The sequence below is a fragment of the Myxine glutinosa genome, chromosome 8 (genome assembly GCF_964187855.1).
Source record: "Myxine glutinosa chromosome 8, kmMyxGlut1.1, whole genome shotgun sequence".
NCBI lineage: Eukaryota > Metazoa > Chordata > Myxini > Myxiniformes > Myxinidae > Myxine > Myxine glutinosa.
Window position 1 is genome coordinate 61,390,215 of NC_136268.1, and position 25,172 is coordinate 61,415,386.

The 25,172-nt window shown below is 44.8% G+C and overlaps 1 protein-coding gene across 1 annotated transcript in view; it reads right to left on the reverse strand.

Moving 5' to 3' along the window:
- Positions 1-393: 393 nt before the first annotated feature.
- Positions 394-25,172, reverse strand: part of LOC137432530 (extracellular matrix organizing protein FRAS1) — a 161,105-nt gene continuing 136,326 nt past the window's right edge. Inside the window, exons 20-25 of the mRNA XM_078783958.1 lie at positions 20,185-20,298; positions 13,117-13,267; positions 10,868-11,027; positions 7,067-7,235; positions 4,779-5,025; positions 394-761 (exon numbers count right to left, since the gene is read on the reverse strand). Coding sequence (XP_078640084.1) covers positions 394-761; positions 4,779-5,025; positions 7,067-7,235; positions 10,868-11,027; positions 13,117-13,267; positions 20,185-20,298 — 1,209 coding nt within the window. The remainder of the gene's footprint in view (positions 762-4,778; positions 5,026-7,066; positions 7,236-10,867; positions 11,028-13,116; positions 13,268-20,184; positions 20,299-25,172) is intronic.

The window sequence follows — 25,172 nt, forward strand, 5'->3', positions numbered from 1 at the left end:
TTAGAGTGCGTGGGTGTTCAAATAGGTTGCTGGCAGGAGGGCCAAGAGGTGCGCACAATCACGTCTGAGCTGTATAGCTGGGGTTTGAATCCCGACCGAGCTATAAACTGTCATCCTGGTGTTTCACAGGCAGGGTAATTCATCAATGTGTGTGCCATTAAACTGGTGTCGCATCTGCTGGTATTAGTTAGTGGATGTTAAAGACCCCACGGTGTCCTTAGCAAATAGTATGTGACCTATCACCGGAACCCTGGTCAAATCCCAAATCCCTGCCCTAACGACTCCTGGCAAAGCAATGGAAAACCACGCAGTATAACCATTGCCAAGAAACTGCTTTTTCAACAGAGTATGGTACCTCACATCAAAATCAGAATGTTAAATGGGAAATAAATATCAAATCTTCTCTAGCTGAGTACCTGCATCCTCACGTACAGTGAAGCTCAACTCAGAGAAAGCCACAACGGAGGCATCATTGGGTCCAGCAATAATTACGCGTGCTCGAGCCAGACGGCCAATGTGTGCATCCTCCGAAGGCTGAGCAAGAACCAACTCGAACGCCTCCTCGGGTTCGCTCGCACTGTCATCCACAATGTTTACATCGCAAGGTGCCGACGTCACGCCAGGAGGGAACGTGACCCGTGAAGAATCATCATGGGGTCGTGACACAAAATCGGAACCCGAAGCCAGATGGTCATTCCTGCTTCCTCGAGCTGAGCTGGATTGCGTGTAGCATATTACAGACACCATTGCACTGCTGTCACCTATGAGACGACAAAGGGGTTTTGTCAATAATTTGTTGAACCAATCATAGCTAGTCAAGGAGGCATTCCATATCTCATGGTACAATGTAATCCTTTCGTTACTCTGTTAAGTCATGACATACTCTGGTTAATGCATTTATTTATTATTACAGTGAACTGAGGCTCTCAGAGGAGCTTGTAAGTAAGTCATGTGGAAGGACAAAGACATCAGTGTACTTTTACATGATTTACATCCATTGGCACAATGGAGAAACACAAATGGGGTATGGGATTTGAACCTGAGTTCCCCTGCATCATGATCACCAGGGGCTCAGATGGGAACACGAAACGGCAAGTTATCATGCATGGCTGTGAAGAGATTTGATAGAAGGAGAATCTATCTTTCTTCTGGCTATCGCATCCTATTCGGACCCAGGCTGGAGTACTGTTCTGGGTAATGAGGATGTCTTCACATGCTTTTAAGTTTCTGAATTAGCTGTGTCTCTGTCGCCACTTTTGACAGAAAGCTATCTCTAATTATTGTGAATGCCCTGCGGCTGGGTAATTTCCCCATTTTCTCCTCTACAAAGAAAAACGAACTTTTGTAAAATTACAAATGACCCACATTATGAGAATAAAAACTAACTTTGGTAAAATTACAATAGTTTGGAGCATGTAAGATCAGTGGTAATTTAGGTGTGCTTGCCAGGTGTTCCTGTGTGTTGTGTAGCTGCCGGGTGCCATGCATTTTCCATAAATGTTCGCATTTGAAGCCGAGTAGCAATCGAGCTTTCTTTCCATTTGTTTGGATTTTTCACACTTCTTGTAAAAAAATAGGTGGAGTGCCTCATAAGCATGTATGTCTCCAAAGCTTCCACTCCAAACTCAACTTCTGGTCCCCAAGCCCCCGGTCTCGATCATTGACTTCACGATGAAGGATGATAAGTTAATAAACAACATTTTAATATAACCATGTTAACTGCACATCAAAAGGTAGGAATTTATGTCTTTTTTGTTGATAATATTCACTTTTATGATTCATATGATATGATAAGATACACAATTATATGGAAAGAAGTGGGGTCCTCCTTCCTTCCTGAACCACCAGGACTATTAAAGTTTCTTTAACTACTGAAAACATCGCAGTGCACCGTGGAGTTGTCCACAACCACCAGTTTTCAACTAGTTTCGTCCAGCGGTTCAGGAGTGCGTAGAAGTAAAACACACACACAAACAGTATGACAATTCCCCCATTAATTGGCTTGTTTTATTATCTCAGCCACCAAAGGTGGATGGATGTTATGTTTTCACCCCTGTCTGTCTGTTTGTTTGTCTGTGAACAAGATATCTCAAAAAGTTGTGGACGGATTCGGACGAAATTTGGCAGAGAAGTAGCGTATGTCACAAGGACAAAATGATTAGATTTTGGTGAAGATCCGGATTCGGATCCGGCTAGTAGAATTTTTTAATTGATTCTTCACCATTGAGAGATGGGGCCAAAAACGATACATAGCAGGATATCTCAAAAAGTTGTGGACAGATTTGGACGAAACCTGGTGGTTAATTGAGAGAGAAGTTGTGTGTGTGACAAGGACTAATCGATTAGATTTTGGTGAAGATCTGAATATGGATTCAGATACGATAATTATTTAATTTTTTAAGTGATTCTTCATTGAGTGACAGGGCCAAAACCGAGATATCGCACAATATCTCAAAAAGTTATTGACTGATTTGGACGAAACTTGGTGGACCGATTGGGTGTCTGACAAGGACGCATCGATTCAATTTTGGTAAAGATATGAATATGGATTCGGATACGATAATGATTTAATTTTAAGTGATTCTTCACCATTGAGAGATCAGGCGAAAAGTGATATGAAACATGATATTTTAAAAAGTTATGGACGAGTTAGGACTAAACTTGGTGGACGAGTTGATTAGGTGACAAGAACAAGCAGATTAGATTTTGGTTCAGGTCCGAATCCAGATCCGGCCTATCATTGGGATACTAAACAAAATGTTCAACCTGGCGGAGGTATGTACTCTATGTTGGAATGGTGACCGGTGATGGTAGTTCAGTGGCAGTGTTACAAAGGAGGATACAGGTGGCAGCAAATGCATGGAGGAAAGTGGAGAGTTTGATGATGAACAGAAGATCGAGGAAGTTCAAAGAGAATATTTTGAGGTCGTGTGCAACACCAGCATACCAATATGGTCTGGAGATGGTGGCAATGACAGAGCAGCAATGACTGAGCAAAAGCAGAAGCTGCAGTTCTGCAAGAACAACTGGGCCAGTAGGATTGAGGGAGTGGAGAGGGTGGATAGAAGGAGGCTAGACGAACTGAGGGAGGAGATCGGTGTGCAGATCAGCTTGAGGGCAAGATTGATAAAGAGCTGGATGAAGTGGGCAGGGAATCTGGTGCGGATGGAGGAAGATATACTTCCAGAGAATGTGGATGTGTTGATAAAGCGAGGATGGAGAAAACGAGGTATACCATGGTTTATAAACCATGGTATACCTCGATTGGGAGGATTGTGTGAAAAGGGATGTCAAAAAGATGGAGGCGGATGGAGAGTGGAGAGAGACATTGCTGGGGATAGAGAATGGTCGAGGAGTGTGTGTGAACAGAGCAGCAGCTCAGGTCCAGTCGGCCTCATCACAAAAAGGGGAATTTGAGAAGACCGCAGCAATATTATTTGGTTATGTATCGTATACAGGGTGACCCCCAAAAAAAGGAACCCACCTTTTATCTAATATCTTCTGTCGTACGAATGTACCTTTTGTTTTTTCAGGTGATTGAAGAAGAGTGAAAGTTGGCGACGATTCTTCCCTTTTTGAAGATACCATGGACAATTAGGCAAAAGACATTCGGTGGAGTTTTATCTTACAAGAAGACTCAAATAGAGTTACATTTGGGATGTCCTCAAGATGTAAGGTCTCCTGAGAGCATTGTCCTTCTTTATGATTCAGAGGGCAGAAGCCCGAATAAATTTCTCAGGCATTGGAGTCAAGACATTGGCATGTCACATGAATCGGTAAGAAGAATCGTCATCCACGATGTGAAACTGGATCCATACAGAATTCAGATTAAACACAAACTGACTGCAGCCCATATGCATTAAAGTGACAAAGTTTGCAGACAAGATTGAAGAAAAGCCTAATTTCCTTGACAATGTCTGGTTTTTTGACAAGGACCATTTCCTTATTTATGGGTATGTCAACTCCAACAACTGCATATACTGGGTATCGACACCCACCCACCTCCCCCTGCCCCTCCCCGATCTATTGCTCGAGTGACTTCTCCATCAGAAAAAAAATCACTGCCTGTATCACAATCAGTAAACATGAATCATCGACCCATTTTGGTTTGAGGACTACAGTGGTAAGGCATTGACTGTCAACACAAATGTTACATCCACGTTATTTGGAGGTTTTGGAGGGCCCTAAGCAGTTGCAAGGAGGTTTGAGAGAGGAAAACTAGTTTTAACAGGATGAAGCCACTCCGCACACTTCAAATGATTCACTGAACTGGCTCAATATGCACTTTGGTGACAGTCATCAGTTGATGACTTCCTGTTGAATAGAACCCGCACTCACCAGATCTGTCAGCGCCAGATTTCTATATTTGGGGCTATCTGAAGAACAGCTTCTACAGGTGAAGGCCCCATTCATTGAGGAACACAAAGCAACAATTATCGACAAAATGTGCTCAATTCCTAGAACAGAATGCATCAGAGCGATCAACCATTTTTACCGTCAAATCCAAGTGAGATTGCAGCGCCATGGCAGACATCTGGAGCACGTCATTTAGGCACAGTCAGTTTTGGCCTATTAAGGGTAATCTGTGCCAAAATTGTGCCATTTGAGTGATAAATGAGGATTTTATATTAAATTATATTTCCCTGTCATGTTGATTTCTACGATTTTTTAAAATTTTTTATTTTAAATTTAAAATACTTTTTTGAAATTCAGTCAAAACCACAGTTAATTTGTAACCCTGTAGTCTGTAGATATATACGCAGCAAGAAATGCCCTACCTTTGCGAAGAATAATTGCATGAAGTTGTCCGTCTCCTTCCTTGACACGATACAATTTCCTGTCAAACTGTAGGCCAGAGGCGTCCTCTTCATCAGCAATTACCACAACAGTGCTTGTGGTCTCACCAAATAGAGCATACGCTGGCATGCTGAGTTCCACAGAAAATTGTTCGAGGCCCTCAAACACCGAGTCGTCATTGATACCAATTGTGCAAGTCTTGCTGTCCTCCTGCTCCTCAAACTGCACCTGCAATCACAACCAATAACAACCTTATAACAGCCAAAGATTATGAAGCTCTTCTTATTCTGATATGAAAAACAATGTCAACAGGAACAACAACAATGATAAACTATTACCACTACTTTTTTTTTTTGTTTTGTATACAAGATCGAGGCTCGTGTAAGAGCTAACATTAATCACATAAAAAACAATCGGACAAACAAAACATACAATAAAGGGAGCGGGAGACAAGATGGGGAGAGAAAGGGAAGCACATAAGAACAACAGCAGAGAACAGGGACATCGGAAGATCTGTGGGAGGGAGAGGGCTTGCGGGGGGGGGGAGGAGGCATGGGAAGGCGGGGGGAGGGGTGGGAGATAGGAGAGGTATAAACCAAATGGACACTGCTAGAACATCCAGAGAAGAAGTTGGTATTTTTTAAAAAAGTGGTGGATCTGGGGTGAATTAACAGGGGTAGAAGAGATCAAGGTTTTGGATGGGGGAAGATAAGAGATGGTGGTGAAGGCCCCAATTAGTTGCACCTTATCTTATGGCCAGCCAGTGAAGGTTTTTGGCCCAAATATTGTTTATTTATTTAGTCAGGAGTTACTTCACTCTTGCACGAGCCTCGATCTTGTATCACACATAAATGACTAGCAGAGGTACCCGGCTTTGCACGGGAGTGGGAGGAGGAGGGGAGGGGGAAGAGGAGGGGAGGGGAACGGGGGGGAGGGGGGAGGGGGAAGCGGGGGAGGAGGAGGGGAGGGGGAAGAGGAGGGGAGGGGAATGGGGGGAGGGGGAAGGGGGGGGAGGGGGGAGGGGAAGGGGGGGAGGGAAGGGTGCGGGGGTGCCCAGGGGAAGAAGGGCCCCTCCCCTCCCCCTCCCCCCCCCGTTCCCCTCCCCCCCCTCCCCTCCCCCCTTTCCCCCTCCCCCTCCCCCCTTCCCCCTCCCCCTCCCCCCCTCCCATCCCCTTCCCCCTCGTTCCCCTCCCCTTCTCTTCCCCCTCCCCTCCTCCTCCCCCTTCACACCAGGGGGGTTGACTCAGCCTGTCATCCCACCGAGGTCGGAAGTCGGAACTCATTGTCGTCAAATAAATGTAGCCTGTATGTTTCACTCTTTGTCACATGCCGTTGGTCCCATGTCAATCGGATGAAGTTGAAAAATTAACGTTACGAAGGTTCTCTGGGACGTACTGATTCCGAATAATGAAGTTGAAAAATTAACGTTCCGAAATACGCTAATTACGCTAACAGAAGCGCTGGAGGGAGCACTGCGCTCCCTCCCTTAGATTCCCTCCCTCTTCTGCTCGCGCTAATTACGCGTAACACACTAATTTTAAAACCCGAAGTTTTTTTAATTTTAAGGTGTGCTGTAGTCAGAAGCGCTAGAAGCGCTGCGCTCCCTCCCTTCGAATCCCTCTCTCTTCTGCTAGTGCTAATAATACGCTAATTTTAAAACCCGAAATTTTTTAAATGTTTATGTCTCCGTGACATTCCTGGGACCATCCCGAGTCGAACAGTACTTTCCGCTCGCAAATCCGTCCACGGGTTCTCGAGATCTTAGAGATCGTAGATACATCAGGATACAGACACAGAGGCCAACTCTACTTTATATATATAGATAATGAAGTTGAAAAATTAACGTTCCGAAATACGCTAATTACGCTAACAGAAGCGCTGGAGGGAGCACTGCGCTCCCTCCCTTAGATTCCCTCCCTCTTCTGCTAGCGCTAATTACGCGTAACACACTAATTTTAAAACCCGAAGTTTTTTTAATTTTAAGGTGTGCTGTAGTCAGAAGCGCTAGAAGCGCTGCGCTCCCTCCCTTCGAATCCCTCTCTCTTCTGCTAGTGCTAATAATACGCTAATTTTAAAACCCGAAATTTTTTAAATGTTTATGTCTCCGTGACATTCCTGGGACCATCCCGAGTCGAACAGTACTTTCCGCTCGCAAATCCGTCCACGGGTTCTCGAGATCTTAGAGATCGTAGATACATCAGGATACAGACACAGAGGCCAACTCTACTTTATATATATAGATGTTAACACACTGTAGAAAAGTACAAACCTGCCCAGCATACTCCACGTAATCTTGAGCACCTAGTTGAGACCCTGGGCCAGCTGTTGAAGTAGCTGTGCCTGGCTCTGTGCGGCAAAGTATGATGGCGTACTGGTTGAGATTTCCAGTTCGTTTTATCGCAATGCTCACCATTCCTGCCGTCTCGTTAACATGGTACCTGCATCAAGTGCAGAGATAGTCATGGTCACATACTTGTGTAATTGCCCAGAAATGCTAAGTCTCCATAAGTCTTACTAAACATCTCAACATTACATGTACACACATTACCTTAATTACAGACTTGGCATTTAATATGGAATATTTTTTTTTTCTTGACTTGGGTTTACTTTCTTAACTCAGTATATCAATCCTGACAAATCTCACACTCTTACAATGTCTCTCCGAAAGGACCGACTGGACAACCCTCCCATCTACTTTCTCAACAATCCTCTCCAAGAAGTTCTATCGCTCAAGCTTTTGGGTCTCACTATCTGCCATGATCTTTCTTGGGAAAACCACATTTCCAAGCTGGCCTCCAAAGCCAGTCGCCGACTGGGCATCCTCCGTCGTGCGAAGTCCTTCCTTGGCACACCTGAGCTCCTCACCACATACAAGGCTTTCATCCGCAGCTCAATGGAATACTGTTCCCCCCTCTAGGCTGGTGCTCCTGCCTCACACCTTGCTCGGCTTCACGCTGTTGGGGCCAAAGCTTTCAGAATCATTGGAATCTCCTGCGATGTAGTCAACTCCGAGGGCCTTTCACTCACTCACCGCAGGCAGGTTGGTGGTCTTTCTGTCTTCTACCGACTCCTCTCCGGCCTTGCTCCCCCAGCTCTCTCTGTGCTCTGTCCCCCCAATATTCCTTCAGGACGCACAAGATCTGCCTGCAACCCTCTTATGGTTAAACTGCCAAAGTCTAGGCTCTCTGCTCACCTTCACTCTTTCATTCCCCTTTTCTCCCGCCTCTGGAACAAACTCCCCCACTCCCTTCAATCCCACTCCTCCCTCCAGGTCTTTAAAACAGCTGTTCACCACCATCTCTTATCTTCCCCCATCGAAAACATTGATCTTTTCTACCCCCGGTAATTCACCCCAGAGTCCTTGCAGTGTTCATATGTTTTATTCCTCTCCCACCTCCCCCCAAGTCCTCCCGCTGTCCCTGCTCTCAAATGTTGTGTTTGTGTCCTTCCCCCTCTCTCCCCATCTTGTCTGCCGCTCCCCAGGTTTTTTGTGTTTTGTGTGTCGGTTTGTCTTTTTGTGTGATTAATGTTAGCTCTTTCACGAGCCTCTATCTTGTATACAAAAAAAAAAAAAAAAAAAATGTGGTGAGTTTCTTTTGCACTTTGGTGATTTATTTCTTAAAAGAACTATGTCACTGATTGTCTGTCGCAGCAAGAAGTCAACAACAGGATTATATCACAGGTGGCGTGGCAAAATGTACGGACAGGTGCATTTGATGATTGGCTTCACAGTCGGGTATACAAGGGTTGTTGCGTTCTGTATTAGTGGAAAACAACTGCTGCACGTCTCCAAAAGTTATTGCCGCTTCCTTTGGAGATGGTCCATCAACTCGACAATGCTGTTTGTCATGGAGTGGTGGCTTTACGAAATTACGGCATGAAACAGCGTGCTATTGCTCGGCAGTATGGCATCACTCAAGGTCAGGTGTCAAAGATCCTGAAACGAAATGCTCAGAGGGGTGTCCCTACTCCAACACCGAGGCCGGGACGTCCCCGCAGAACCACAAGGAGGGATGATCGCCAGCTGCACCGGTTAGTCCGCAATGGTCGTACCAAGTCAGCTAATCGGCTCAGGGCTGAGTGGCAGCAACTGACAAATGTGCCTGTATCCAGAAGGCTAGTCAGCTAACGACTGGTTCAAGCAGGCTATCGTGCCAGGCGTCCTCTGAGAAAGCCACGCCTGACCAGACAACACCGCCAGCGCCGATTGCAGTGGGCCAGAGAGCACCGTCAATGGCAGCCAGGACAACGGAATCACGTGATCTTCAGTGACGAGTCTAGATTTCTGGTCTATCGTCAAGATGGCTGCGTCCGAGTGCACAGACAAGTGCATGAAGCCCACAACGAAGATTGTATAGTGCCAAGAGTCCAAGATGGAGGTGGCGGGGTGACCGTTTGTGCTGCTTTTCACGCAGGGGGCAAAACTGACCTGGTTGTTCTGAATGGAAACCTGAACCAGTTCAAGTACAGGGCCATTCTGGAAGAAACATTGCTTCCATTTGCTCGTGCAGCCTTTCGAGGAAACTTTGTCTTCCAAGATGACAATGCACGGCCTCATCGTGCTCGCATGATCCAACACTTTCTTGCTGACCGTGGTGTAGAGCATATGGAGTGGCCTACCATGTCCCCGGATATGAATCCGATAGAGAACTTGTGGACAGAATTAACGTGTCAAATCGACCACTTGGACCAGCAGCCTACCTCTGTGCGTGAATTGCAGCAGGCTATTGTCACTGCATGGCAAGCGATTCCTGCCCAAACCTTGGCAAATCTCGTGAACAGCATGCCTCAACATGTACGTGCTCTCCTGAATGCTTGTGGGGGTTACACGAAGTACTGAACTGCAATTTTACTGTCTGCAATCCCAGTCGTAACTTAACTTTTGTTTTTGTTAAAAAAAATTTTGGCTAATGTGCAAAATAAAGAGATACTTCTGGAAAACGTACAGAAGTTTAACACAGTACTGTCCATGAATTGAGTTCGATATCAGTTTACATCACTTTCAAGGATCAATTTATTTGTTTCGAAATGTCAAATGTGGTTTTTGTTTCTTTTAAAGGTCACATCAACAAAATCTAGAATAATTTCAACATAATTCCAATGAACTTTTGGTTCTAAGACATCTTGAAAAGTAAGTTCACCCCCACAAAAAAATATTCCATATTAAATGCCAAGTCTGTATATCTATTATAATAGTCCAGGCCTGCCAGTGTTCTGATTCTGATATACCCTATTATGTACTGATGATGTGATGTGATGTACTGATGTACTCTATTACAGAGCGTTGGTGCTACCGAAGCAGTTTATCGGCAAGGGTTGTACTGGGTGGTTTGCCATTGCCTTCCCAGCAGTAGTTAGGGCAGGATTTTGTAATTTCTCCAGGGTGCCAGCAATTGCTCACCTACTCTTCATGAAGGACATCATGACATCTTTAACATCCACTAACCAATGTCAGAAGACAGGACACCCAGTTTAACATCCCTCTGATGGGACGGCACACACATTGATGAATCAACCCGCCTGTGAAACACTAGGACGACACTTTGCTCGGTCGAGATTCAAACCCAAGCTGACAGCTAAATGAGAGTTTGCGTACCTCTGGGCCTTCCTGCCAACCTCTACCACTGTTAACTGATTTAAAAAAAAAATCTGAGCAAAAACGGGACGGAGAGTAGGAAAATATGGGTAATATGGTAGAAGATGGTTGGTTTAGAAAAATAACTTTGTAAAAAGGAGACGAGGGAGGATAGAAGAGAAAACGGAGACAAGATGAATTGCAAAGGGATGCGGAGTTGTGAAAAAAGTCAAACTTTCCTACCAAAAGTCTTGGATGCAGATTATTTGGCCCTGGAGCTTTATCCTAGCTTATAGACACTAGTCATCGGTACTAAAAATAAATCAACTTGATTTCTGATAATATAATAATTGTTTTTGATGAAATAATGAACATCCAAAGTTTTGATGAAATAATCAACACTCAAAAACCTAACAGTATTGAAAATTATCAGATTTCTTTAAGATTGAATTAGTCGACAGATGAAAGACATATCTTCGATATCAAGTGACTTACATTGGTTTTTGGAAGCTAATCAATGACCACTGAATGTAAAAGGTGTTGCCATTAACGACCGCTTGGCTGTTATCTTTCACCAAGAACTGGAAAGAGTCTCGTGTTGTGTCGCCCGCGTCCTCTCTCAGCACGTAGCGTAGAACCCCAAGGTTCACATCCTCTGACATGACATGGACATGCCAAGGTTACGTCATGACTCGAGAATGCGATGCCACCTGAAACTTTGCACAGACTCACGTTCTCTCGAACAAAATATGAATGTTTCATTTATCGGCAAAAACAAGTATGTAGAGACATGATATAGGGTGACAGGAAGCAGGAAGACAAGAGATGTTGGTGAGAGAAAAAGAAGATTGCAGGTGGGTTTGGGTACAGGGTGAATACGAGTAGAAAAGATCACAAGTAGATATAGAAGATAACATCAGAAGGTAGCAAAATTTAAGACACTGGAGACAGTTAGAAAAGTGGTAAATTTTAACGGCTGTGATTGATTATATGAGCATCATATACAACAACAACAACAACAACAACAACAGGCATTTTAAAGGCCATTTTCCCTGCTAGAGCGGGGGTTAGCCTTGCGGTCCCCATGCCATTCTTCTCCATTTTGCCCCATTTTCTGCATCTCTCCTTGTTAACCCCCTTGCCCGCATTTCTTCTTCCACCATCTTTAGCCAAGTCTTTCTCGATCTTCCCCGTCCTCTACTTCCTTCTACATTCATTTCCATCACTCTTCTCAACCAGTCACTTTCATCCTTCCTCAACACATGACCAAACCATCTCAACCTGTTCCTCTTCACAGCATCCATCACAGGCTCTATTCCCATCATCTTTCGCAATTCATCATTTGTTCTCCTCTCTCTCAACGATACTCCGCACATCCACCGAACCATTCGCATTTCCACCCTTTCCAGCCTTCGTTGCTGCTCTCCGTTCATTACCCATGTCTCGCTCCCATAAAGCATAACACTTCTCACACATGCAGCATACACCTTTCCCTTCAGCTTCAACGACACTCCCCTCCTCATCAGCACGCCACTCAGTTCCTGGTTATATGACTCAGTTATATGAGCATCATATGCTCTACAGAAATTGTCATGATGAGCAATTGCCATCGTTCTCCACTTGTCACTTTCTATGCAAGTGTTTATCAATTTGAATATCAGGGAAGGTCTGCAGATGGGAAAATACTTGTTTTATTTGCATGTATAAATACACACAACATTCCTTCTCCCCAAATCCCTTTCCCATGCCCTCTCCCCCCAAGCCCCCTCCCTCCCACAGATCTCCCAATGTCCCTGTTCTCTACTGTTGTACTTGTGTGCTTCCCTCTCTCTCCCCATCTTGTCTCCCGCTCCCTATATTGTATGTTCTGTGTCCGTTTTTTTTGTTTGTGATTAATGTTATCTCTTGCACGAGCCTCGATCTTGTATACAAAAATTTTTATTTTTTAAAAAAATGCTATTTTCCAGAGCAGATGACGACATTGACTCCGTTGAACAGTAAATTTTGGGAGTTGGGGCTCCTTGTCGAGCATCAAGTTAAAATATTGCCTGTCGCTTTGAAGGAGGTCAGGCCATAATTTCAGTGATCAAGGATGGGGATGCTGTAACAGTTTGCATGGGCAGGTTGAAAAAGTAACCCTTTGTTTTAACATTGACAGATCATTAAATTGTAGGATATTACTCAACGTTTTGGTATAAACCATGCGATCACCTGATTGTCACCATTCCTCCAGTGTAGTTCAGTTGTTTCCAACATGCAGCTTCATTTTATATTGCTATTTAAGAGCTGTGGAGCTTTTTGAGCGGTTTACGCACCACATCGTTTGAGGAATACACATGTGTCGTTTCACCTATTTTAGCATAACCACGACAATTTACCTGTATACCTCACATTATGCATTAGGACAAATGTCAGGATGTAAACAGCAAAGCTTGTATCCTTGTCATTAATACAAATTGTTCATCTTTGTTTAATTTGAACTTATTGAATGATTTGTCAAGATTTTTGAAAAAAGAACAGATTCACATGAGGATGATGGGATGATCGGTTACGGTTACGGGGAATATGGTCAACCAATTCGTTCCAATTAATGGTCCCGTAAAATGGAAGTTCTGAAAGTTTTGCTTTTTGTTTTCCTTTATTGCATCCCTTTTTGCTAAACAGAATCATAAAGACAGGCCTATGTTGCTCTTTAACAGGCAAAACATTTATACTTTCCATTGACCTTAGGCTTGCCTATGTACCTTGCGTAAATGTCTTCACTTCAACTCCAGGCTGAAGTTTATTCTCCAGGAAACCCAGTTTGGGTTGAGAGGTCATTTCATACACTATATGGTCATCGGATGTGTCTGGATCCACCGTGAGCAAGTCCTTCTTTGTAATGGAATTTGTCGCCTTTAAAAAAAGAAATGTACAATAAACAATTTTTGCTGCAAAATCACATTCTTTTTATGTTAATTCCACAACTCATGTCAATACATGCATGGCTAAGTTTGAGTAGTAAGACAAGCAGGTGTGTCGTTTCATTGTTTGGTGCTTAATAATAATGAAAAATACAGTTGGTATCGCTGTGATATCGCTTAAAGGAGTTTCTTGAAGAATTATTCCTTCTTATGTTCAATGTAAGAAGTGATGCTCTCATATAATGTTTGTAACTGCCTCATTAACTAAACAAATAATGTCACAGACATAGGATGATTGCATGATCAACAGTCTTTTGCAGTTACCTGTTAAACCAGACAAGTTAAACAAATAAAATGTACTATATATTTCAGGTAAGTGTTATGTGCCACTAGTCGGTGAGACGGACCTAGAAAGTTTTAGTTGAGTTTAACATGTCCCCATTTCTCACACCACTCCCCCCCCCCCCCCCCCCCAATTGCATGCACCGACTCCTCCACAGCAAGCAACACCCTATTTCATCTGATAGGGTGTTCATTTGTCAGAATTTTAAACCATGGTGTCACTTCGAAATTAAGCCTGGTGTTGGCTTAACGGTTAGGGTGCTGGCTTGGGATCCTATGATCCAGCGTTTGAATCCCGGTCGATCGTTAAAATTGAGTACCAGTTCACTGGTAATTGAGGCACTGCATCAGCGGCACAAACGCGCTTCCAGAGAAATGATGCAACCAGCAGTCACAAGCCGCATACGAAACAACAACTTTGAAATTGGCAACCTGAAATAGGATATAAAATGCAAAACATATATTTATTAGGTTATCTCATCTTGATGCTCGAAGAGATGAACTTATAAAATGGGTCATGATGTCCGGATGTCTGTCCGGTCACACGGTAACTTTTTGCTATTTTTTATACTCCTCATCACCTGGCCGATAGTTCTGAAACTTGACACATGAATACAAGACAGTAGCCCTCATAATCGCTCAGGCTTCGATTTTTCGATTTCGGATCATGGGGCCTCCCAAGGAAGTGAGGGGGGAGTTACTCCCTGAAGCTTCGGATCCATAGTTGTCTCTTATCTACCAACAGATTGTTCTGAAACCCCATACAACCTTTCTACCCGATGGTCCACAAGATGGTTCAGCCTTAGATTTTTCGATTTCAGATCAAGGGGCTTTCGTGGAGAGGGATGGGGGGGGGGGGGGGAAGTTAACCCCCACCCCTCCAAAACTTCGGATCCCCACTCATCCCTTATTTACCAATTGCTCTGAAACCCGATGCAGCCCTTCTACTTGATGGTCTGCGGGATCGCTCAGTCTTAGATTTTTCGATTTTGGGTTCGGGGGCTCGCAGGGGGTCCCCCAAAATCAGCAGAGGTCTGAACTACAGCCTCAAGAGATGACCGTCAGGCCACTCGGGGCTATTTATTTCTATTAACATAGTATGGTCACAAATCTATATCGTATATCCTGAATGGTCAACAAAATACTCTACATTTACACAGCATCAAGTTTTAATGCTATGACTAAATACGTTAATTGAACATCTGATCATCGAGTCAAATAGCTATGGCAGTAAATTGATAGCACGTATTGATAACAATAGTACAGCGGATAACAACAACAATTGTGCATTTTATGAGAAAAGCATGAAATTTCTAACATACCGGTAGTTAGTGCATACCATAAGGTTTATTTTCAGTTTTGGAGGGAAGTCAGATTTGACCTCTGAGGACCGTGAGAGGTGAAATCCAAAATGGCCGCCAGTCCACTGAGTCTAATGTTCAAACGTGCTTAATTTTGGAACCAAATAGTGTAGAAAAACATTATAGGTGTCATTTCCAACTAAATTGGGGATGCTCCTGATGAGCTGTGGGTTGCCTTTGGTGTCGGGTAAAGCTTTCGGTACATAGCTGTTCACGAAATGGTTGCCACATTGAATCCAACACAGTGTCTGACTCTCCCAGTCTTTCACACTTTCACCGGGTGTGATACTGTATCTGCATTCGCTGGCAGAAGAAAGAAGACTGCCTGGGAAACTTGGAAGTCTTTCCCAGAGGTGAATGATGCTTTCAATGAACTCCTAGGCATGCCAAGTGAGGTCACTGAAGGCTCAATGTTACTGCTGGAGCGATTTGTGGTGCTGATGTACGACCGAACCAGTGAGAGCACGGAAGTGAATGATGCCAGGAAACAGCTCTTCACACAGAAGTGTAGAACTCCAGAGAACATTCCTCCAACCCAGGCAGCACTCAAGCAGCACATCAAGTGCACTTGCTACCAGGCCAACTGTTGGAACCAGGCATTGGTCATGGATCCAGAGATGCCAGACCCATCTGACTGGGGCTGGACAAAGGAGACAACTGGGTGGCAGCCTCTTTGGACCACTCTTCCTGAAGCATCAAAATCGTGCCATGAATTGATCGACTGTGGCTGCAAGAAAGGGTGCACTGGACGCTGCAAGTGTGCCAAAGCTGCACACAAGTGCACTGCACTCTGCTTCTGTTCTGGAGACTGTTAGATTTTGATCATTACCAATTTTCATTGCACTTGATTTAATGTAAGCTTTGGTGGACATACTTGGTTAACTACAGTTATTTTTCAGAGGTTATTGCATCATTCCTTGCAGTGTAAACACTTTTTTTCATCATTTTTGGTCTTTGGGGTGTTCTGTACCTATCCCTGTACCTGAAAAAATTAAGTTTTAAAAGTTCAAATGAACTTTTTCCAATAGCAGTCCCAACTGCAGTATCATAAAAATAGATATTCAATGTAATTTGACCTTGACCTTGACCTAAATGCATGCCCTTGAGTTCTGGCGATCTCAAAAGTATCACCAAATGAATGGGCATCCCCAATTTAGTTGGAAATGACACCTAAAATGTTTTTCTACACTGTTTGGTTCCAAAATTAAGCGCGTTTGAACATTAGACCTGGTGGACTGGTGGCCATTTTGGATTTGACCTCTCACGGTCCTCAGAGGTCAAATCTGACTTCCCTCCACATCTGAAAATAAACCTTATGGTATATAACTAACTATGCTAGAAATTTCATGCTTTTCTCATAAAATGCACAATTGTTATAATATGAGAGCTTATCCGCTGTACTACAGGGAGCTCACAACCTTTCACACAAGGTCAATGGATGTCTTTGATGGCAAGACTTTTGCCTATGGCTTGCAAGACCGAAGATGATGAGGTGGATGATGGCAGAATCTCCTCCTTGACGATAGGCGTGCAAAAAGCACTTGAAGCCAATGACACTGATCTCGTCAAAGAGAATACTGCAGAAATGTGGAAAATAAAGATCTTCATGGTGAGGACTAGTGTCATTCCGCCTCAGTGGACAGGTAGAATGATGGTCGATGGATGGAATAAAGAGAACATTGATCGGGGTATGCTAACCACTGTGGGAAGCAAGGAGAAGCCGACATTTTGGGCATTAACCCGTCTTGATCCTCTTTTGCTCTGCCGAAGGCCGCCAGTTTAACAAACTTTGTTCAAGTCAGGAGGAAACTGACACGCAAATCCAAATCCTGCAATTTGTACTCCCTATCATACCTACTTAAAAGATAAAATATAACTTTATAGTTATAGACTGGTGTAAAAGACCAGTCTCGTTAGATACCAATCCATAAAACTGCCATGCAGTATATGGGCAAAATGTGTGCAACAGCTCATCAGAACTGCTGCACTGACCGGATGTGATTCCACAAATAGTATACCTGGAATTAGAAAGGCTAAGGCATTGAAGCTCCTTACAAAAGAGAAAGACAATTTCATGGATCATGAAACCAGTGGGAGGGAAATTCCCATCGAGCAAGAGACCTCCATGGTGGTCGAGGAGTCTGTGGTTGCAAAGCATTATCTGGGAAAGATAGCAACAGTCCAAGTTTCCAGCACTTTTGTAAAAAGCAGAGGCGAAATGAATCACTGCTATAAACAACAAAGGACGGCCCGATTCTTCATGCCAAATGCTCCAATTACCAGACAATAATTTGGCTAAAAGCACTCGAAGCATCACCAATTACTCCAAAGGAGTATGGAAAAGGCTGGCACCATGCTGAATATGGAGCTCTGAGTGAAACGCTCACGACTCTCCCTGCAGATGCTGCAATCATACTCGAATAGTCTAATACACTAAGCGTATGCAGAGCATCCCAGTGCTGTGGATGACGTTCATGTGCAAAAGTGACTCTTCCAAGCATGGAATATTTGGGCCTGTGGAGATAACTGTCAGAACAAATGAAGCACTGATTACATGGGCAACAACTCTGAATCAGACTTTTAGATGAGGAGTGTGACATTTCAGGTGCCGAGTAAACGTTGAATAGAAGGCGTATTGACGGTGATGTGTTAAATTAATCAGAATTAATAACTTACATGCACGCACACCTTTTTCGGATATGAGAGTGCAAATGACTAGTTAAGTTGCTGTGGGATGGGAGAGGGGGATTTGCCAGATTGAACATTTAAGTGGGGTCCTCAATCTGGCGTTAAATATCTCACCGTGTACTTCACGGAGATTGTGCGAGCTGTCACAGCACCCTGAACAAATTACCAATTCCTGCCTTCTGGCAAAGCAATGGCAAACCACCAAGACTAACTGATGCCAGGAAACTGCTTTAGCAGCACCAACACTCTAAGAATATAGTACATCTCATGATTATCCTAATATATGCAATGCAAGGTAACATTGAAATTCTATTTTTATTTGTATATATTGCTGCAGTTGCCAGGCTAGCCCAGTTGCCTGGTCCGAATCCTGACAAACTACTGTCAAAGTCGTTACACCGGTCCACCAGTTCAGATGGGTTGCAGGCCTATTTGCCACGTTACCGTACTTTGGTGGAATATCCGAGCATGTTAAGCGACGTACTGGTACTCCCTCACAGCCAGCAAACAAATGGCGGTACAAGCAGATACTGTGCCGGACACGGGTACTTTTTGTGCCGGGAACTTCATGCACCAAACCCAATCTGTAATTTAAAGGACGATTAATCACCAAGCAACAAGTGGTTAGGGCAACTCCAACGGCTAGATCGTCTGGCATGGCTTGGTCGTCCACAGCTGGCATAGTCCAGAACATCCACAAAGCAAGAGTACAAGCGGTCGTGGCGGGTTTTTGGTGCCCCGGTGGGGAGAAGTGAGGTGGGGATAGACGCTGAGCAGCAGGGAGCATCTGTCATGTCGACTGTGCACAAATGAGCCCACACAGCCTTTTACACTGGAGTTGAAGGTCCAACTCTTTTTCGCCACCACCTTTATCCCCTCGGTCGAACTATACACTCTGCCCGATGATGCAGCTCCACATGGTCTACCCTAAGTATCTTTAACTAAGTATGACAGTGTGAACCACCTTTAGAGGCCAGCAGGGGTTGGCCTTTTTCAGGCACCATGGTCCCCTTTTTTGAAGTAATGTTTTATGGCCGGATGCCCTTTCTGCCGCCAACCCTGTTGGTCGCCTCTTGTGACACACAGGGAATTATCAGTGAACTGGTACTCAATTTGCCGACCTCGGAAGGATGACAGGCTGAGTCAACCCCCCTGGTGTTAATTTAGAGATCGACCGGGATTCAAACCCTTGGATCCTCGGATCCCAAGCCGGCACCCGAACCACTAAGCCAAAACCAGGCTCTAAGTATGACGGTGTATAATTCAAAAAACTTTTTGGCCATCGTGTGCTGGTACCCTCACCAAACTCTCTGCCTATAAAGTAAGTTAATGCAGTTAATGCAGTTAATGCAGTTTTTAAGTTTAAGTTTATGCAGATGCTAAGTGAGATTACGTCAATGGTAAAAATGGAAGTTCATCATATTGAAGATAAGTAAATCGAGAAATTAAATTAATAGGTTTTGGACATGACACAACAGGCATGATGCTACGATAGAAAAACATCCTCTTCCTGTATTTAACCACCACCACCACTACCACTACTACTACTACTACTACTACTACTACTACTACTACTACTTGTTTAATGGCCCTAATTAATCCCATGTTCTTGTGGGTTTCAGCCGGAGAACGTTTATGGACCAAGTTTTTCACAAATTGTCTGGTCAGGCCTGACGTCCGACTGAAGGCGACAATAATTTGGAATTTAGCCAGGGTGCCCACCAACAACCAGTGCTGGCAGACGAGTCCTCCAGCCTAATGCCCTTCTGATGGAGGAGACACCCATTCATGTATCAGTATCACCCTGCCTGCAAAACACCAAGATGACAGTTTATAGCTGCATTGATATTCACACCGAGGAGAGAGAGCTCAAAGGTGAGAGCACATACCTCTTGGCTATCCTGCTAGTACACACCCTCCCCCTGTCTTTTTCCATAAATTTCAGTCATATTGATGACTTGCTTTTACAATTTTGCTGATAAATGAGAAGTGAAAATGAGGATAATAGGACAGTTTGTCAATTTGATATTCTAAAAATGGATTTTAAAGTGACCATTTAGACTCTGATCAGGAGGATAACAGAAGATGTATTAACTATTCAGTTAGTAGCCTATATCAATAATCTCTGTACTCCGCATCCAAAACTCAGATCCCAAAAGCATCCATACCAAATCCCGACAATTTGTTCAGTAGACTTAATAAAGGTACCAATGAGCTTCCAAATTTGACATGATATTCTCAACACGTATTCTAGTGTGACTTAACAAAATAGCATCAACAACACTTAAAAATAAATAATTCAACTACTCCTCTTTTTGCTGAAGGTTAATGTATTTCCTCCTCTATTTCATGGATGTATACCAGCAAATCAATGTTTAATAATCAGATTATAAAATGTCAGAAAAGACTATTTTAACATCTCGTATGTGTTAGCTGTCATATATTCTCTTTATAGACTGTTTGCTTGCGGCCATAACGAGCAAATGTTTAAGCAAAGAACATTCTCATTCGTTCTTACCTGTCCCTCTGTGTATTCAAGCCAGTGAATCCCATGGTTCACTACAATGCGTGGGGTGCTGTCATCCACAGGTGAAACTTCAATGGAAAATCTTTGCAGAGCCGCTGTCATCGTCTTGCCAGGCAGGAGAAACAACTCATTAGAAAGAAAAGTTCAGGATTTCAAAGTGAAAAATTAACATTTCAATTAGGGATAATGACAAATCAAAGTGATATGGAGCCAAAGATTGAGAAACAAATTTGTTCAATAAGAGGTGTTGGAAAACAACAAAACTGCAATACAAATGTGTATTTTTTGTATACCTATAAATATTGTGACTACGACCACAACTACTTTCATGGACCCAAATAATCCCACCTTCCCACCTGTGGGGCGACGCAGAGCATTTAACAATGCAGAGGCCAGGTGTATATATAAAAAATATACACCAGCCGAAAGCACCCGGCGTTGCCCGTGTTCTTTTTGAATGAATTTACTACTATAATTCAGCTTTTACTCGCGGCCGGAGAAGATCGACTACGATAATTCAGCTCAACTTTTAATTGTGAAATGGGCCCAGCTCAGGCGAAACGGCCTCGACCGGTCTCACCACCTAGCCTATAACCTTCCCGGGGCCTGTCCCGGCATTTTTTGGTTCTTTTTGAATGAATTTACTACCATAATTCAGCTTTTACTCGTGGCCGTAGAAGATTGACTACTATAATTCAGCTCAGCTTTTAATTGCGAAATGGGCCCGGCCTGGCTGCAGCGGCCTCAACCGGCCTCGCCACCAAGCCTAAAACCTTCCCGGGCCCGTCCCGACATTTTTTGTATTAGAGGTTTCCTCCTATCTTTCACTGTTCAGGAGACTAGCTTGCGCAGACAAACAAACAAAACTTTCTTTTATGATATAGAGTGAAGGGAAGAGAAGAGAAGATATATATATATATATATATATATATATATATATATATATATATATATATATATATATATATATTGTTACGGAACCCGACATCGGCCTCGGTTCCCGTTATCGAGGGGGGATTAAGCCCCTCGTCTGTTACTGACCGACGTGGTCCCGGGGGTATGACGCCACGCCCGGTCGGCGCTGGGTAGGGTTTTAGGCCCACAAGTCCTATGACCTAAATACCAGCGCTTCCCGGTACGTGAAGGAACACCCCCCGCTCACGGCCGCAGCGTAATGGATGTTGCGCCGAGCGAAGCGAACTGCGGCGTGAGCCGTTTACCAAGACTAGACCCGATTCCTTAAACGTTGGCCAAATCGTGCCACCGGTATTCAATTGGGAAATCACCAAAACGACAAGGATGTGAAGAAGAGGAAGACGAAGGCAAAAGGGTTGGAAATGCTACTATATTTATTACTATTATTTACACAATGAAAGGAACCAAGGAGAAGGAAGGATAATAAAGTAAAAACAGAAGAAGAAGAAGAAGCGGACACAGTGCACCTTAGCTTACCTATGCAGTCTTAATTAATACCCCAGGACAAGACACACAAAACAGACTACGAGCAAACTCACACGAATGGGGAAATTGCAGGCAGGAATGAAAGGACTGGAAGTAGAGGAACGCTCCATTCAAACCGGAGCACGGTCGGCCCGGGAGTCAGCAGCCGCCGCCCTTCCTTGATCGGCACGTTCAGCAGCCGCCGTCAACGCCCTAGCTGCGGTCGTGCGGGCTGCCGTGATACGAGCACCCTGGCGGAGTCAAAGCTGCGTGGCTCCGAGCTGGTGGTGGTGGATTTCAAGGCTGATGCTCATCTGCCGCTTCTCTGGCTCATCTCAGGACGTGTCTCCCGTCTCTCTCTGAAGCTCGTCTTTTGCGCGTCTCTCTTCTCTCTCTGAAGCTCGTCTTGACTCATCTCCGTATCTCATCTCGACTCATCTGAGGTGGGGGCGTCTCCCGCGGGTTATATATAGCCCCACCCTTGAACCTTTTCGAACCTCCCCGATCGCTCTTCCTCCGCCCTCTCAAAGCCAAACCCCTCGTTCTGGGTTGGTCGGCAAGGGCTGGCTCACTCCTCCCCTCTATGACGAGGTGGAGACACGCCTTTCTTCTCCGAGCCGACCGCGTGCTCAATGGAGGCAAATGCAGTTGGTAGTAAAGGCTTTAGGAATGGGAATGAAAGGGAATCTACTCTATTTGAATTCGGTGCAATGGAGTATTAATTAATGGAAGACAAAGCCTTAACCTAATACACAGAATAAGGATATAACTACCAACAAGGAGGAAATCTATGATTGGCTAACGTGATTGTATATGACCTAACTAAGGGATGCCCTTTGACCTTTATACACAACTGGAGGAAGGAGGGTGATATTTTTTACAACAAAAAAAAAACACAATTCTCATTTCCACAACACTGCACCCTCCTCCTCTTAGGCACGTCCCGGGCCTATTACTTTTACTTTTAGTGTGGCACGTAGGTGTAGTTCCCTCTAGATTTAACCTGACCCTGAGTGTGACAGTTTTAAAACACAAATAAATATGTCCCGCTGCTCCATTGCACCCTACCTAACAGACTCACGCCCACAGCTAACCGAATTGCGGAATTGTCTTCAAACTAAACACTTACGGTGGGGGCACATTATTTACAATTGACGCTATTTTATTTACAACACGCAACCCAGGACCTGTGATTGTTCTTTTTTTGGGGGGGAGACAGCTTGCCCTGCATCGACGCACCATGAAGCACCCCAAAACGCACCAAAACACCATCAAGCACCAATCGGTGCACAGTCACCACAGTTCATAATAAAAATAACCAAACAAACCCTTGGTGGTGTCTTGCTCTTCGGCTCCCTCTGCTGGCTATTGTTCTCTTCCTGATGTTGTCTTTCTTCTTTGCTGGCGGCCTATTTGGTGGAAATAAAAGTGCACAACCATGTCCATTTCTATTTATTTATGGCCCACAGGGCCGACTATTGTGGTTCACCTGTGTGGCATCGGTGCCCTGCAACCAAGGTCCGCCAACAAGATCTCGGGCCTTCATGGCCGGTTCCAGCAGAGGGGCCATGCCCCAACCCATGGGGTCCATAAGTGGTGCTCAGCCACAGACATGTGGTCCATAAGGTGGTGCATCGATGCAGACAGCTGGTTCCGGGAGTTTCGGGCGCACAATGGCGGACTCCCGCACGCTCCCCTCGGTGCCCAGTCCTCGTGTGGGAGACAGGGGGGGGGGGGGGGGGGAGACAGGTGAGCGAGGGGTAAGGTCACAAGGGTACACATCAATAAAGGCAATGCAAGACGAGGTGCGTATGGAGAGCGAAGTGAGAAAGCTCGTCCCTACCGTACGTCACCCACCCCTGTCACCTACTCTACCCTTGCCCTTACCCCATATTTACAAAAATCTACACATTACACTCCACCTTACAAATCCGTCGCTATCGTCACGTCTTCCCCATATTTCCCCGATGCCAAATTCGTCACCACTCCCACTAATCCAAAATTTGCCATCACCCAATTCATCATCAATCCTCATAAGGAGGAAGAGATGGAACAACAAAGCACAATGTCACACCCACGTCATGATGCGTCTCACATTCCAAAACATTTGCACAATAAAATAATAAAAACAACCTGGCATGGTGTGGAGGTACGTCATCCCAGGTGAGTGGATGTAGATGGTGCGAGGAGATTCTTAATCCTAACTACTTCATAAATGACTTTAACACACTTTACACTACCTGGGGTCTTTCCCTGCCAAACCATTGTCCATCTTACACTCTATGCTGTTTTAAGAACCAATTCCCATTGACCAAACTGTGGTGCTTCCTCAATTTGGGGTCTCACTCCCCCGATTCAACTCCCTGTGCCCTTGCACAATTTCAGGACTGGGGCGTGTGGCTCTCCCAGCAGGTCTACCCACCTGCAGACCTCCACCACTGCAGTTGCCTCCGAGCTTACCTGCTCCTTACCCTAACCTATCTACCTGGGGAAGGCCCTCTGGCGCTCTCCCCACTCGGTGCCCTCTCTGGCACTGGGCTACCCGGGTCCGTCCTCCGGATCCTCAGGCCCCATCCACAAATCTACCGGCTCCCAGAGCCCACCTGCGGCCTCACCTGGCCGACATCCTAACAGTGGTGGAGTGCCCATTCAACTACACATACTAACAGGCCACACGCCCAGCCATTTCCACAACACTAATGCACCCATCCAAGCACCATTCTTCCACACGCACCACAGATGCCAATATCCAACCACAATTTACCTATACCCTCTACCTAACACTTACACTACCCTCCCCGGGTATTCGTGATGGGGGTCCACTCCTCCCCCATTCACACCTTCGCACCATCCACTCCACTCCACAGTTTCCACCATACTCACTCCACGACCATCCATTCCATACTCCATATATTCCGCACGACCATTCTCCATACACCTGCAGTTGCACACCTGTGCAATCTCTCCTACTGGTGCTTCCTGCACCCTCCTTCCTCCTGGGACCATTTGGTCAACACAACCCACATCACCATCACTCACTCATACACTGCTCCATACACCTGTTCAGTTGCACACCTGTGCAATCCCACTTGTTCCTCACTCACTGCTCCATACACTTCCATGCTCAATACAATTCACCATGCATTTTTACACACACACACGGCATCATCTGACATACCTGTTGCCCTGCTAAAACTCGCGCTTCCCCGTCGCCCCTTTAAACTATTGCGCTCCCTCGTCATTATTATCCAAACTAATCTACCTGCGTCCCCACTACAGGTATCATTGTCACTACCTAACCTTACCGTTACCTATGGTCATCTTCTCTAGATCCCTACACACGATATCCTAACCCTCCCGGGCTAGTTTTCACTGCCAACCCCATAACTAGTGCTCCTTTGCCCCCGCTGTGAGGGATGGCAGAGTTGCCATCCCACCACATCGGGTATCTCTCACTATCAATTTGGCCCATCCAAATTCCAACTAATCAAAATTTGCCAATCATCTGCCAATCATCTCTGCCAATCATATCCACTATT